At 31.4% G+C, this 16,723-nt stretch overlaps 2 protein-coding genes across 3 annotated transcripts; both read right to left on the minus strand.

The window, feature by feature from the left end:
* Positions 1–107: 107 nt before the first annotated feature.
* Positions 108–2,133, minus strand: LOC123697897 (enoyl-CoA hydratase domain-containing protein 3, mitochondrial). Its single transcript, XM_045644468.1, has 7 exons — positions 2,020–2,133; positions 1,823–1,938; positions 1,590–1,725; positions 1,345–1,443; positions 1,173–1,264; positions 899–987; positions 108–824 (listed from the first exon to the last, which is right to left on the minus strand). Exons 1-7 carry the CDS (start codon positions 2,038–2,040, stop codon positions 532–534), a joined length of 846 nt encoding a protein of 281 aa, XP_045500424.1. The 5' UTR covers positions 2,041–2,133; the 3' UTR covers positions 108–531.
* Positions 2,134–2,287: 154 nt separating this feature from the next.
* LOC123698043 (ATP-dependent DNA/RNA helicase DHX36) lies at positions 2,288–9,394 on the minus strand. Of its 2 annotated transcripts, XM_045644633.1 has the most exons (13): positions 9,345–9,394; positions 8,879–9,098; positions 7,698–8,462; positions 7,377–7,546; positions 6,750–6,912; positions 6,259–6,544; positions 5,619–6,081; positions 5,114–5,344; positions 4,586–4,764; positions 3,884–4,208; positions 3,458–3,726; positions 3,064–3,247; positions 2,288–2,497 (listed from the first exon to the last, which is right to left on the minus strand). In XM_045644633.1, the coding sequence occupies exons 2-13, from the start codon at positions 9,050–9,052 to the stop codon at positions 2,401–2,403; spliced, it is 3,306 nt and encodes a 1,101-aa protein (XP_045500589.1). In that variant the 5' UTR covers positions 9,053–9,098; positions 9,345–9,394; the 3' UTR covers positions 2,288–2,400. The 2 variants fall into 2 exon arrangements, with proteins under 2 accessions (XP_045500589.1, XP_045500588.1); XM_045644632.1 differs by lacking the exon at positions 9,345–9,394 and having other exon boundaries at positions 8,879–9,144.
* Positions 9,395–16,723: the final 7,329 nt, after the last annotated feature.

A 16,723-nucleotide genomic window follows, 5' to 3' on the forward strand; every position in this document is an offset into this window, starting at 1 on the left:
TAAATTTAATTGACAAATATTTATACAGCTTTTAATATTCAAAATTTTTATGTATAAGTTTCTTTACTTTCTCAAAGTTTTCAATTAATAGAATGAAAAAATATAGATGACTTCTTAGTTCTTTCATATAAAAAAAAATATCATTCATTAGTTGTAAAGAAAAAATTTGCACAAGTATTTTTTGTAATTTTGTGTAAAAAAATTCTATGAATTTGATACATTGTTAATTGAGAATAAACATTTTTATCCTCAGACAATAATCCATAAACATTAGTTAATAAAATGCACACTGCACTTATTCATAGTATGGTTTATATTCCACACATTGATTTTATATGTTTTTCAAAGAATGTATTGATACAAAATAAGCTACATACATATTATATTTTGTGTTGTATATATGTGCGAAATGTGAAGTAGTCTGCTTACATTTTTGTTCGCTTTGGATATCATTAAATGTTTATTATAGTACCTTATAAATAAATATAGGTGTAAATATAAAAGTATTTTATTTAATCATATTTATTATCCTCACATAATATGATTCCACACAGGCTTTCTTTTTTCAACAAAGCTTCTTATTCCTTCTTGTCCATCACTTGAATTTATATTTTTTACCATTATTTCCTCTCCCAACTTATAAGCGTCGAAAATGTTTAGTTCAATTTGTTTGTAATAGAATTCTTTACCAAGAGCAATTACACTGCGGCTTTTGTGTTTAATTTTGTCTATGATGTTGTTTACTTCACTATCTAACTCTTCAACTGGCACAACTTTAGTAACAAGTCCACTTTCATATGCTTCTTGAGCAGTTAAAGGTTCACCTGTTAAAAATATTATGAGATAATACCTATAAAAAACATTTTATTTATCAAAAGGGCAAAGGTTAGCTACGAACCAGTTAGTAACATATACATTGCACGAGATTTAGGTACGCTTCTTCCAACAGCAATCCCAGGTGTGGAACAAAAAATACCAAAATTTGCCCTGAAATGTGTTACATATTTCACTTAAGGTTGCTACAACCTAAGTAGTGTAATTCTATACACTATGTGTGCTACAACTTAGGAAATAAGTAAATTTATAACAACATTCTTATTAGACTTATAAAGCAATAGAAGTGATGCATTAAAATGGATATTTAAATGCTGTAGTCAATATTAATTTCATACCCTGGTGTAGAAAATTTGCTATTTTGAGAGCAAACAATCATATCACAGGTTGCAACCAGTTGGCATCCCGCTGCAGCTGCAAATCCATTTACCTAACAATATGCACCTATAAATATATTGTTACTGCTTAAAAGTATAAATTAATATATTGAAAACTATGGCATATAATTACCTTAGCTATTACTGGCACAGGACTCTTAATTATCGATGTCATCAATTCAGATGCTTTATTAAATACAAGCTTGTGCTGGTCAACTCCAGTAGATTGTTGCTTATTGACAAAAATATAAAGTTTTAATAATTAAGTATAATAAACTAAAGGAAAAAAATTACATAATAAATAAATATTTTACAACCAAATTCATATTGATTATGGATTTTGAATTGCATAAAAAATCATCTAAAATGAGAACTTACTAATTCCTTCAGGTTATGTCCTGCTGAAAATACATTACCATTTGCTGATAACACAATAGCTCTTAGTGATTGTTCATTATTATTGTGGTTAAGTGCTTCAATAAGATTGCTCATCATATCGAGGGAAAGAGAATTTCTGTACAGTAAAATATTTTATCATATTTCAGTATTTTTTAGAGATTGTAAAAAACAGGTAGGTAATAATAATATTCTCCTAGTTATTAGGTACTTACTTAGTTTTTTCATGATTAAGAGTAATTTCTCTAGTACCATTTTCTTCATTTATTATGAGATATTGGTTTTTTGTGTTTATAAATCTGGACAAGACAAAAGGCCGAAATAATATTCTCTAAAAGTAATAGAAATTCAATTTTAGACAATAATTTAAAATAACATGTTGTAGTACCTATTTATTTTAGTTAATACTTGCTTGAATATTTCTTTGCATCATTGCTATGACTTGGTTGTTTACTTTGTGTAGAGAGGTTAGCTATCAACTGTTTTAATTTTAATCAAGGTCATTAGTCCATTGACTGATAAAGTTGTATATGAAGTGTTGCCACGTTTCGTATATTCGGAATCTGGTAAAGGTGTAAAATTATAATGTATTGTATGTATTATAGGTACCCTTGTAGGTACCTACCTATAATTATTCCGATTCAGTCAGATGATGAAGGTTATTAGTGAAAAAAAAAGGCTTATCATTTAAATATTTATTTATTTACAATGTGAACGCTCAATGCTCATGTTCGACGACGAGCTTCAAGAAAGTGATCTCTGCTCTTTTGTTAGAGTTCATATTTAAAAAATATTAATAAGCATTATCTTTGTCTGACGTATCCGAAAAGGAGCCGTCATCGTAATATTCAGCTTGTTCATCCTCAGCAGTTATAAGTTGTATCACAGCGCTGAAACATACAAAATTTGCTATATTATTTGGTTAATTTTTTATATAGTTTTAAAATATTGAAATGCTTTTTAAATTATAGAAGGAATTCCTATTGATTTCGTGTTTTTTATAGGTATAATAATTAATTGTCTTATTGGAATGAATGCTGGTATATCAGCAAATATTGTAGCAATATTTCAAAATTTACTTTCGTTTCCGTTTATTATTATAAAATTTATCTTTTTAAAATTTCTCAGTAGGTATAAATTATAATATTATGTCAGCTTAGTCAATAATCCTCATATTTACATAGAACTTGTGCAATTGTGCATGCCCACTCAAGTTCGATGTAAACAGTAGTGCATCCAGCAAAACTTGGGTAAATGTTTATACATTAACGGCCTTACTAATAAAAAGTTAAACAATGGATAAATTTCAACCATTTTCTACCATAGCTGTGTCCTGCTATTGCTCACATGAAACGTCAATCTTAAAAACAAGATAGGTTATTGCAATAACTAATCCATTGCATATCGAATGGGTTACATTTTATTAGTAAGATAAAACAATAATGATAAGCCTTACTTTAAAACTTGTTCTTCAAATTCACTATGCTTAACGGAATGGCGTGTACTCGTCGTCATAACTTTGTTAGCTAAAACTTTGTCGAGCAAATAACGAAGTTTGAGAATTCTGTTTGTCGTATTTTTATCGCATCGCACATTTATACTTGACATGGTCATAAAACAGTTGTTTGAATCGTCGGGATCTGTAAATATTAAAAAGAATATACTATGCAAAAATAAAATAGTATATATATAATACTTAATAAGTATGCATATAAAATTAATTTACAACTTTTAAATCAACTTATTTTAATTATAGGTCCTTTAGATAATATATCCCGACGTTTAAATACTTGTATGAACGTGAAAAAATATGAACAATGAAAATTTTTACTTCAATACTTATATCTTACCGTCCTGAACGAAAAACTCTCCAAAGAACAGCAGAGGTAGCGTGTACACAAGAGTAACTTCGATAAGGAACAAATCACTGGACTTCTGTTTAAGCCAGTACACAAGCCAGTTCGCACCAGGGTTATTGCAAAGCTGTTCCCTAGTAGGCACGTGTTTTCTGGACGTTTGTTGCGTCATCACACTGCTGGGATGTACTTTCACCTTACCGTCTTCTGGACAGTATGCGGTTATCGTTGCAGGCCTTTTGTAACTTCTCAAATTACGCCAACTGAATTAAAAAATAAATTATTATTTATTATATTGTGATATATGTAAAATAAAAAATTACACGCCTTTGTAATATCTTCGGTTGTTGACATTATTTAATAATTAATTTATATTATTACTGAGAGTGAGTAAAATTATACTTAAATAAAAGAACTTACTGAACTTGCGCCAAGTTAGGATACAATGCAGCAGCAACTATCGCTTTGAAAAGGCTTATGTTATTCCAATTACGATTCTCCCACTCTGACTGTATATCGCCGTTCGCCAAAAATCCCATTTGCTTCAAATTGTCTCCCAATTGTCTTTTCATATCGCGGAGTAATTCCAATGTATTGCTTGATAAGTAGTTTTCATATGCGAATGATCGCTTTTCCCTGTTTGGTTGCATTTCCCATTGCATTATTGCTTCAGAAATGGCCACATGGTCACTAGGTTCGCCCAAAGCCAAGGATCGTTTTATCTGTTTCGTTTCAAACTCCTTGCCTAGAATTTGACTTTTGTTAATAGTTGAATTTAAAGATTTGAATTCATATTACGTAAACGAGTTATCGTTTACTATTTTTATGAAGCTCTGTATTTAATTAACTTTATTACATTAATGAGTATGACTAGTAAGCTTTATAATTTTGCGTAATGAGCTATTTTTTCAGCGTTTCTGTCTTTGAGCGTAACATAAACACCATATATTATGTAGGCGATCATCTATGACATCAGAGCTGCGAAAAAAGCAAAATTACAAAAATTTCCTACATCTAAAAATGCTGGGCTTTTACTGTTTTTTTGTTTTACTTATAAACAGTAATTTGCTAATTTACCAAGTACAAGAGTAGGAAGCTTTTTACTTAATAACAATAACTTACCGAGTACAAGCTGGAAGGGGTCTTTAAAACTCCACACAGCGGCAACACTAGCGGCTCTATCGAGGCAACCGAAGAGAGCGCCTAGCAACAGTAACTTGCCCGCCGCGGGGTGGATGGGCAGCCGGGCCAAGTGCCAGCCAAGGGGAGTTAATATTTCCTTGTCGTCTAACGCTCCACATCTGAAAGATAACTTATTAATAGCTATATATTTAATGAGTTTTAACATGCAGTCGATAAATCTGTAGATAATAAACAAATATGGTTCAAAAAACGTATGCGTAAACGCATAGACGCATATAAAAGGTGTGAATTGGTAATTATTCATACTATTATGAATCTACGTTACACAGTCAAAGAATATTCAAAGACAGACGTGATAAATCGCCCTGGCAACTTTTGGAATATCAATATGCACTAATTTCAAGAAAAAAAAAAATCATTAAAATAAAAATAAAAAACACTAACAATTTAATACTCTAATCTCCAAGGAATAAAACTCGTTATTCACAATGTCTCGTTTGGACTCACTTTTGTAAATGTCGCACAGCCCATTCAACAGTGCTCTTAGCTGGTTGCGAAGGCACCATTTGGAAAGCTTCAACGGCCATACCGAGACGCAGTTTCTTCACCATCAATACTGGCTCTAGCAGATTACTCCTCTGCAATTCCGGTAACAGTCTGTCGGGGAGCTGATTTGCACGGTATGAAGTTAATAAGTGGTAACAAATACCAGGCTGGCATCGTCCGGCACGACCTCGTCTAAAATTAATTTTTAAAATTAATTTTTTGGGTACCTTTACAAATAAATATGGCACTAATTGATGCCTAGTTCCTAATAGAATACAATTAATTTTTTAAACTGTACTTTATAAGGCAGAAATAGGATGTGTATATTCTAATTACATAGTTCAGAAGGCAGAGCAATATTGTAATGTTATATTTGAAGTTGCTAATATTTTTTTTTTAAAGTACAAACTTGTACACAGAAATAAGATATATTCAAAATACAAACTTGTATAATAATAGTTCTTACCTTTGTCGCAAATTAGCTTTCGCAACCCATTGTATGTCTAAGGTAGATATATTTTTGACAACATTTAATCCACTTATTTTCAATCTACCACAGTCTATAACATACACAATGTCATCAATGGTAATAGAAGTCTCAGCGATATTTGTTGCGATTATTATTTTTCGTATACCATCGGGAGGTCTATCAAATATTTTGTGTTGTTCCAATGTAGCTAATTTTGAATGTAACGGATATATTTCATATCTCGAACTCGGGAACTGGTTGCTAGTTTCCATACTTCTAATCAGCTTGCCAATTTCACCCATTCCTGGCAGAAATACTAATATTGCGCCCGGATCTCCTTTACAGATATAAATTAGCAGCTCAAGTATAAGATTAATGTTCAATTTTTCTATTCGTGAATCTTGAAGCGTTTTATAGACATGAGGCGTCAAATCTTTTTTAACTGACTCAAGCCACGGTGCTGGAAAAATAAAGATTAATTATTATTTAATTATGTAAATAAGTTAAAGATTTATTTTATAAATGAATAATCACTCTAAAAATGCTTTTAATACAATTTCAAAATAATTATGACTACATTATAATTTTACTGAAAAGAAAATTCAAAAATTTTCTAGGATGGTATCTTTAATCTTACCAATTTCTGCTTTATATTGTATATCTTTCTCCATTTCATCTGGATCGACGTGAGCTTTACCCTTGTCTCTATGTTTCATCCATATTGGCTTTTTAGGTTTTGGCGGTTCTTCTTCCAATTTAAAGTTGGTGAATTTCAGTATATCTTCTAGATACACATCTTCTACAGGGTACGCGAGTCCCTCAATATGAACGACTGGACAATCGTCAAAGTAGTTTGATAGTACATCGGCATCCAATGTCGCACTCATCAAGATAAGTCTCAGATCATTGCGTTTTTTTAATATCTAAAATTAATTGATTTAATATGTAAATATTAATGGTAGAAAAATTCTCAGTTTAAATGCAATTTTTGAAAATATATTTTGTATATTTTATACATCATAAGGTAATTAATTACATAATGCAAAAAAGCCCAGCCCAAGCCGTAATCTATATAGAAGAGGCAAGTAAGAAGTAATAGTTCATTCATTAAAAATTGATATAAATTACCTGCTTTAACATGCACATAGCTAAATCAATGTGGGAATCTCTTTCATGCACTTCATCCAATATTATGTGACTGAAGTTGGTTAATGCTTGATTTACTTCTAATTCTACTAAGAGAACACCAGTAGTGCAATACATGATACTCCCTCTAGTTCTCGGTTCCACTCTGAAGAATTATATAAGACACGAGAAATAAGTAACTAAATTTATTTATACTTTTTAGTTAATGCCTCATAACCCGTGGCCAATGAAGTCAAATTTACGAGCAATTATTTATATAAAAAATGTTTTAGGCCTTGTTTCAAATAATTTGATTAAGCAATAACAGCAATAGCAGTAATCTGATTAAAAATAACAGATGATTTTGTCAGAACTCTTGAATCACTCTATCTCTCTATTATAAAGACCTAAGCATACATAGGGACAACAGCAGCAAGTGACATGGCTTTATAATAAACTAGCTTTCCGTCCGCGCCTTCGCACGCTTAGTCTAAAACCTAATAAATTGTACACTAAGACCTTCCTTTTCAATCTATTAAAGCCGCATCAAAATCCGTCGCTTACGATTAAAACATAGATAGGGACAGAAAAAGCGACTTTTTTATACTATATAGTAATAGTGATACTTGCTTTTCTAATCTTACACTATATCCTACAGAAGTTCCAAGCTTTTCGGCTCTTTCATTAGCAACTCTCATGGCAAGAGATGAAGCTGCTATCCTTCTTGGTTGCGTGACTAGAATTTTTGTATTGGCACCCTTTTTACTTATTATAGCCTGATCGAGGATTAATTGAGGTATCTGAAAGAATTTTGAATAAGATGAATGTAACTAATGTAAGTGCAAATTTAATATGTATGAATCTTTTGATATGAATATAGTTAGGTATGTTACTTTTTATTATTAAAAAAAATTTAGTAATTATTTACTTTTAGATACAAATAAATAATACCTGTGTTGATTTTCCGCATCCAGTTTCACCGCTGATAACAATAACTTGATTTTTATCAATTACATCTAAAATATGATCCCTTTTTTTATATGCTGGTAAAATTTTACGAAACTCCAACATCTTTTTATATGCAGAAATTGTTAACATATTATTATATTCTTTATGCAACAACTCATTATGATTATTTGTTTCTGCATCTGATGATAATATTGGGATACCATTTGAAAGATTTTCGTCTAATTTCTCCTGAAATGTTCCTGTTATAATGTCTTCATATCCATATTTAAAATGCTTTTCTTGTCTTAATGCAAAAACTTTCTCATTGGTTGGTTTAGATGCTGGTTTTTCTTTACTTGACTCCTTTTTTGTAGGGAGAGAATCTGTAATACATGATCTAGCATTGTCTGATATTTCTTTATCAGATTTATCTGTAATTTTATTCCCATGATCAACCTCCATTAATTCTTCATTATTTACAATTTTATCCTTAGCAGCAGATTGATAATTCTTAAAGGATATATTTAAATTTTCAGCAGAATCGTTTCGTTTTTGGTCTTTACATGCACTTTCATCATCATTTTCACTGTCCATATTTGAATCAGATTCATTTCTTTTGATTTTTTCGCTCTTTGGTATTTTAAAGTTTTGAAATAAAATATCATTCATGCTTGCTATTGATATATTTTCTTTTGATGCAATTTCTTCTATAATTGTCAAATTGTTATCAACTTCTGTTAGTATAGTAGCAGGAATTTTGAGGTTCATCTAAAAAATAATAATATAATTACAAATTTACTTTTAAAATTTACTAATCCACAATCAGCTGTTGACATTGGCTAATCCATACAGTGAAAAATCAAACATACTGTCAATCAATCCAACAAATAATTGAAACCACCCCATCCACAGTACTGTTTTTGAGTAATGTAACTAACATGTAATATGTGGTATACCATATAACTAACATGTACTTAATTTTATGTGGATAATATCAATTTAATAATCACCACAAAGTATAACACAGTCGTGTTCTCTGTCCTGTTGTTTACTTAAATATTTAAAATTATGCATCAGATTTTGATGCGGTTTTTTTAATGGAAAGAGTGAGTGTATCGTTTGATATTTAGAAAGTAAATTGAAGTAACCTATAAATAATAATATTAATTAGTTATCATATTTACCACTTTTGGGTCTTTTTTCTTTTGAGTTTTATAAAGATTTCTGTAATACATTCCAATCTCTTTTCCTCTTAATCCAGGAGGTCTGCGATGTCCAGATTGCCTGTCTCCGCTCCATCCCCTGCCTCTTGGGTTGTGTGTTCTTTTCCAATTATCATTACCTCGAGATTTCGACATTTCAATGTAGAATTTTCAAATATTAGTCGAAATATAATTATTTAACCTGGAAGTGTGAATAAAAAGTATAAGCATAAAAGCAGCATAAAATAAAATTTTCTAACAAAATTTAAGAAATTTCACACAGTAGGGAAATGAAGAATATGAAATAAATAGGTACCTAACGGAAAAATCTCTAAATAAAATTTTCATTTAATTACTCAACATCTATAATTAAATTGGAATGAATTTAATATTTTATGAATTCCCATTTCACACATAAAATCAAAAAGTAGTAAGTATCTACCGTAACCTTTTATCGTAGAGCCTTTTATTTACTTTATCAATAGCCGATTGCCGAATGCCGATTTATCGAAATCGATAGACATCTGACATATGTCTAATGTCATTCAGAATGACACTTTATTTGACATCTCAAGGTTCAGTTCAAAAATATTTTATTTCTATTGTTTTCTCGACAGTAGATGATTTAATATGGAAAATTTCGATTCAATCCATTGATTAATTATCATTTGTTAATTAAATTTACACAATACACATTCTATAACAATTGTATAAAAACATAGAACGTAATTTACATAATACTAACTCTGTACCAATGCAAACTTAGCACCCCATCAATGGAATTTTGGGTCGAAAATGACCTTGATCGATAGGTCTCCGTTAGGTCCTTTAAGGTCCCACAATTTTTTCGTTAGGTCCCCTTTAGTTTTTTTAAATAATTTTTTAAATTTTGGGTATAAAAAAATACACTTTAGCACCCCATCCATAGAACTTTGGGTCAAAAATGACCTTAATCGATAGGTCTTCGTTAGGTCCTTTAAGGTCCCACAATTTTTTCGTTAGGTGCCCTTTAGTTTTTTTATAAATATTTTTTTTTAAATTTTGGGCAAAAATGCAAAATTGGCGAATATTATTAAAATCGTATTCTTTACCGTTAGGTCCGTATAGGTACATCATTGAATTTGTTAAATTATTTATTTTATTAAAATTATAACATAATTAAAACCTGCGCATGCGCCTTAGAGCATAAAGGCATGCGCACATCATACATAACAGCGCGAAATTTAAATTGGTAACGTTTCATTTATTAAATAAATCAATTGTTCTGGGAGTGCTTATTTATTAAAAACCTACTTTTCAACCTTAGATCATTAAGTAATGGATGGAGTACGCTGGCATATGTTCTAAAAACTTTCTGCCGATTTCGGTGCGGGAAAGGGTAACTTACACTATTCATAAAAACTGTTGGCACCATAAATTGGATATTAATAATCTGTGGTACACACAGCGTCATCTGGCAACACTATATTTCGGGAAGACATCTTTGATTTTACATTGGTCTTATACACGGCATTCTATACAATCCTTTTCTGTTAATTACTATTTACAATTGTTACATGAAATAAAATATACATTGAGATTAATTGCTTTCTATTATACAACCCGACATACATAACAGATTGGCGACGAGGACGGAGGAAGTGGAAATTCAATACTAATAATCAAGTGAAGAACATCGTGCGTACGTCGACCCATGTGCTCCTAACACCTTTTCCTTTGTTCCAAGGGTTCCACATCCCGTGATGATAACCCGCTTCACAACCTCCTTTTTTCCTTTACAATAATATACAACACATTACAAGTACGCAAAATGGAACAGCAATTGGGGCAAGTATTATCTCAAATGTTAGAAACTATTCGAGGAATTCAAGTACAACAAGCGCAATTACAACAACAATTACAAAATACGGATAAATCGGTGAGTGGAATTACATTACAACCATACGACGAAAACAATGAAAGTTTCGCATCGTATTTACAAAGGTTAGAAAATTACATTAATTTAAAAGGAGTCACAAATGATAAAACAAAATCACAGATTTTTCTGAACTGCATTGGTCCTAAATACTACCAAGTTTTACAAAATATTACAGCACCTGATTCTCCGAAAACTAAATCATATTATGACCTGATACAATTATTGAAAAACCATATCGCACCTGAACCCGGTGAAGTAGCCCAACAGCACAAATTTTGTTTAAGACAACAATACGAATGTGAAAGTATTTCGAATTATGTTGCTGGTTTAAAAGAACTAGGGGGAAAATGTAACTTTAAATGTGCGAGCTGTCAACACAGCACATTTGAAACTCATCTGCGAGTACAATTCATACGAGGTCTCCGGAGTACAGAAATAAAAGAAAGATTACTACAAGAAAGCTCATCTACAAAGGTTGATGATTTAATTAAGATTGCAATGGCGATTGAGACATCAAAAGCTGAAACAAAAGAAATGTGTTCTGGCCAAGTAAACATTAACAAAATTTCAACAAAATCAAATCATTTCAAAATTAAAACAAACATACAGCAACCTACAAAAATAAATACATACAAAAGAAAAAATATAAATAAATCATACAATTCATATCACAAGAAGAAGAGAGAAATAAAATGTTTTCGCTGTGGCAAAGAAAACCATACAGCAAGACAATGCCGTTTGAAAGATAAACTATTTTGCAAGAAATGTAAGATAAAGGGACATATACAATCGGTATGTTTCAAAGATCAAAAACAACTTGACTTAGTACAGGATCAATTCAACGAGGAAGATGAAATATATGAAATACATAAGATATTTAACAATAACATACACAGTGATAAATTTAACATAACCTTATTATTAAATGGAAAAATACATACTTTGGAACTGGATACAGGCGCTGCAGTTACTACATGCTCAACAAATTTTTATGAGAAATATTTTAGTAATCTGAAACTTAAAAATACATCAGTAAAGTTAAGAACATACACAGGAGAAATAATACACCCATTAGGAACTTGTAATTTAAATATTCAGTATAAGAACACAGTTATTGAAGGAAGAATCTTTGTAATTGACCGCGAAGTAGACACCGTAGTTGGAAGAGAATGGCTTAGAAAATTGAACTTAAATTTTGAATTAAATACAATATACAAAGAAGAACAAGACATAACAGAGAAAGAATTCAAATATAAATTACAAACATTATTAGAAGAATATAAAGAGTTATTTACAGAAGAAATAGGTGAAATTAAAGATTATCAAGCAGCATTTAAATTGAAAGAAGGTTCAGTTCCAGTTTACTTAAAGCCACGCCCAGTACCATTTGCATTGAAAAATCAAGTAGAGGCAGAAATTGACAGATTAGAAAAAGAAGGCATATTAGAAAAGGTTACATACTCACAGTGGGGTACACCAATTGTCCCCGTGTTGAAACATAATGGAAAGGTACGACTATGTGCCGACTACAGAGCTACATTAAATAAAAACCTAGAGAATGACAATTATCCAATTCCCCGAGTTGAAGAGATATTTTCAAAGCTCAGCGGTGGTAAAATATTTTTGTACATTGGACATTAACCAAGCGTATTTACATATGAAGACAAGTGATGATACAGCAGAGATGCAAGCCATAAGTACATGTAAGGGCACATACAAAGTAAGAAGACTGATGTTCGGTGTGAAAATAGCACCAAATGTTTGGCAAAGATACATGGATCAGACACTACAAGGATTAGACGGTACAGCTTGTTTTTTCGATGATATCGCTTTACAAGGACATTCATACATACAATTACTACAAAGAATCCGAAAGGTATTTAATAAACTTAAAGAATGTGGATTACATCTAAACAGGAAGAAGTGTCAATTTTTTCAAAAATCAGTTACATATTTGGGACATAAAATAAATGAAAAAGGATTACACCCTACAGAAGAAAAGATAAATGATATAAAGAATAGCCCACGTCCCACAGATGTTACATCTCTACGTACTTTCTTAGGAATGATAAATTATTATCAACAATTTATATCTAATTTGGCATCTAAACTAAATCCTTTATACAAGCTATTACAGAAAGATACAAAATTTATATGGAATAAAGAATGTGAACAAGCATTTCAAGAGTTGAAAAATGAACTATGTGGAGAAAGAGTACTTATACCATTCCATGAGAACTTACCTGTCACATTAGCTACAGACGCATCTCCTACAGGATATGGAGCTGTTTTATCACACATTATGCCGGATAAAACTGAACGACCTATAGCATTTGCATCAAGATCTTTAACTAAAGCAGAAAAAGGTTACAGTCAGTTGGATAAAGAAGCAGCAGCTCTAGTATGGGGATTAAAGAAATTTTTTCAATATTGTTACGGCAGGAAGATATTACTCATTGTAGATAATCAACCATTAGCTAGAATTTTACACCCAGAGAAAGTTACACCAGCTACAACAGCCATACGACTAGTACACTATGCAAACTTTTTAGCAGGATTTGACTATGAGATACGATTAAGGAAGACTACAGAACATGCGAATGCCGACTATTTTTCAAGAATACAATATACAGATACAACTGATAGGAATGAGACAATGACAGACGATGAAGCGTTTTACCAAAATCAAATTGCAGAAATGCCAGTTTCATTAAAGGAAATAAGAGAAGCTACAGCCACTGACCCTGAGTTACAAAAATTATACATAGATATACAGTCAGGAAGAGAAGATACAGGAAGACTATACGAATATTCATTATAAAACAATTGCATATTTTAATGAAGGATTAAAGATAGAGTACAAATAAGGATGTATGATAGTAACAAAAGGGAAATTTGGAAGAATATTAGAGAGGAAAGGAAAATTACATTACGAGGTGGAAGTAGATGGAAAGATACATCACAGACATATTGATCAGATAATAAAGACATCTTGTTTGAGTGAGAACTTCAATACACCAGATACTTACCGACCAACGTACCTGCAAGAGAATTCACCTACACCAGCTTCACCTGAACTACACAGCCAGTAGAAAGTCCAGGAAATTACCAACCAGAAAACCTTGTACCAGAAACAATTCCAGATACACATGAACCTACACCGTCCAGAATTGAAATCCGTCGTAGTACTAGGATGAGAAGACCTCCAAACAGATTGAACCTTTGAATTTATAACGAGGGAGAGTGTTGGCACCATAAATTGGATATTGATAATCTGTGGTACACACAGCGTCATCTGGCAACACTATATTTCGGGAAGACATCTTTGATTTTACATTGGTCTTATACACGGCATTCTATACAATCCTTTTCTGTTAATTACTATTTACAATTGTTACATGAAATAAAATATACATTGAGATTAATTGCTTTCTATTATACAACCCGACATACATAACAAAAACTACTACACAGGGCATTTGTAACGTTTTCATAATTATTATATGCATACAAAAAAACAATAAAAAGCCATTTTATTAGTATTTGAATATGTATTCATTCATCACAGCAAATTTCAATAAAATAAATATGTTTAAGACAGTCTGAACGAAATGACATAAATATATTATAATCTGAAACATACGCAACATACATATAAACATAATAGAAAGGTTAAAAGATTAACATTACAAAAAAAACGGCTAAATGCGAGTCGGACTCGCGCACGAAGGGTTCCGTACCATTAAAATGTTCTGCCATTTAAAAGTAACCGAGCGAAAATTTTAATAAATATATGTATAGTTGCTATGGATGGGGTGCTAAAGTGTAATTTTTTTATACCCAAAATTAAAAAAAAATTATTAAAAAAAAAAAACTAAAGGGGACCTAACGAAAAAATTGTGGGACCTTAAAGGACCTAACGGAGACCTATCGATCAAGGTCATTTTCGACCCAAAATTCCATTGATGGGGTGCTAAGTTTGCATTGGTTATCTGTGGGTTATCTCTGTGCTCAAGTTCTGACTGCTGTCTGCTGCCACCTAAGAGCAATAAACTTATTGCTTAGGCTGCCACTTGTCAAGTTTTAAGTTACGTCCAAGAAGCTTATAACTTATACACTGGAGATTTCGGTATGAACATTTGACGTGTAACAAGAAAATTGTTGTGTTTTATCACTTTCACACCTAACTTGGTATTGCCACTGTTAATACGAAGTTTTCCCAAGGCTACTATGTATGCCGTAATATTCTGTGCAAAAGGTTAGTTTTTGTACATGAGTTTGTTGATAAATTGCCAACAACGTCATTCAGAAGCATTGTTGGATGAGACAATTATTATTTATGCTAAATAAAATAAGTATCTGGACCAATTATTAAAAAGCGATACTCCCTGATTATGGGTAGTTACCATAATAAAATTGTAGCAACTCTCACTTTGACAATATGGCATAAGTGTCAAAAAAATTGCGTCGCTTCGAATATTTAAGTTAATATTGTTGCGTATTTAATAAATATTTTCCGAATATAAATAATGTATTGCATTGTGAAAAATTGCAGAAGTGTTTGGACACCAAATTCTGGCATAGAATTTCACAGGCAAGTGTATATTTACGTTATTTACAATATTCCTCAATACTCCTGCATTTACCTGTTTAGAATCATTTCAATGGCAAAAATTGTAAAATTTTGCATCATTTTAGAAAGCAGTCATGTTAAATTTGTTATTTTCCTAATACTTTATCATTTTTCAACAAGTTTTCAATAAACAAAATTAACAAGTAAGGTAACCATGATGACGAGTTTTTATGGATAGTGAAGAGAATATATTGTAATAACAATATTATGATGAAATTTAGAACACCATTTTCAAGATTTTTACTAGTAATGAAACAACACTCGACATCGGTATTGCACTCACATGTAGTTATAAGATTGTTCGTTTTTACATTGAAATTTATACTTTTTTAACTTACCTCATATTTTTTGTTTTAGGTATTTCAGCTTTCCAAAAAGTAAAATCAAAAGAAATATATGTGCCCATCAAGGGTAAAATTACTGAGGATTACGACCCAGAAAAAAATACCTTTTGAAAAATAAACTTTGTAAAGTTAGCTGAAATTTGTGCAAGGCGTTTATTATAAACAGTTTTTCTTTGATGATTTTGACTTGAAATTGACCCGTCGAAGCAACGCGTTTAAAAAGATCTGAGTAGCTTACAATTTGGTAAACAGCATCTGATGCAAAACACAACTTTCCTCTATTTACAAAGGATGTTAATGCTATATATCGGTTCATATCCAGGCTTTTTAGCCAAGAGTTATTTAAAACTATCATTCTATACCAATTAAAATTGTATGTACCTATAAAGTATGGCCGGTAATACAATTATAATATAATTAATACTGTTAAAAATATATGTCGTTATTATTTATAGACCATGATTTTTAGTTTTTTCTATTTCGAAAAATCCTGAATATACAAACCAGTGTGGTCACCCACAGAAAGAGACAAAAAACAACACTGACGTCATTCAAGGTTATATTTTCTTGTGACAAGTCAATGGTCATAGTGCAATCTCCAGTGTATTAGATATAAGCTTCTTGGTTACGTCCTTGGTTACGTCCACAGATCTACACAGAGCAAGTGCAGATCTATCTGTGGTTACGTCCATGTTACGTCATTTGCTTTAGGGATGGCGCCAAGAAGCTTTTAACTAATACACTGGAGATTGCATTATGACCATTACTTGTAACAAGAAAATATGACGTTGAATGACGCCTGTATGTTTTTTATCCCTTTCACACCTAACTTGGCAAGTTGGTAGCACCGCGGACTTCAGTCAACTTCGGCCGAGTACCTACTTCGCCGAGGAACTTCGCGAGTAGTGTGGAGGAGGCATTAGACCTGGCGC

This window comes from Colias croceus, chromosome 15 (genome assembly GCF_905220415.1).
Source record: "Colias croceus chromosome 15, ilColCroc2.1".
NCBI classification, from domain to species: Eukaryota; Metazoa; Arthropoda; class Insecta; order Lepidoptera; family Pieridae; genus Colias; species Colias croceus.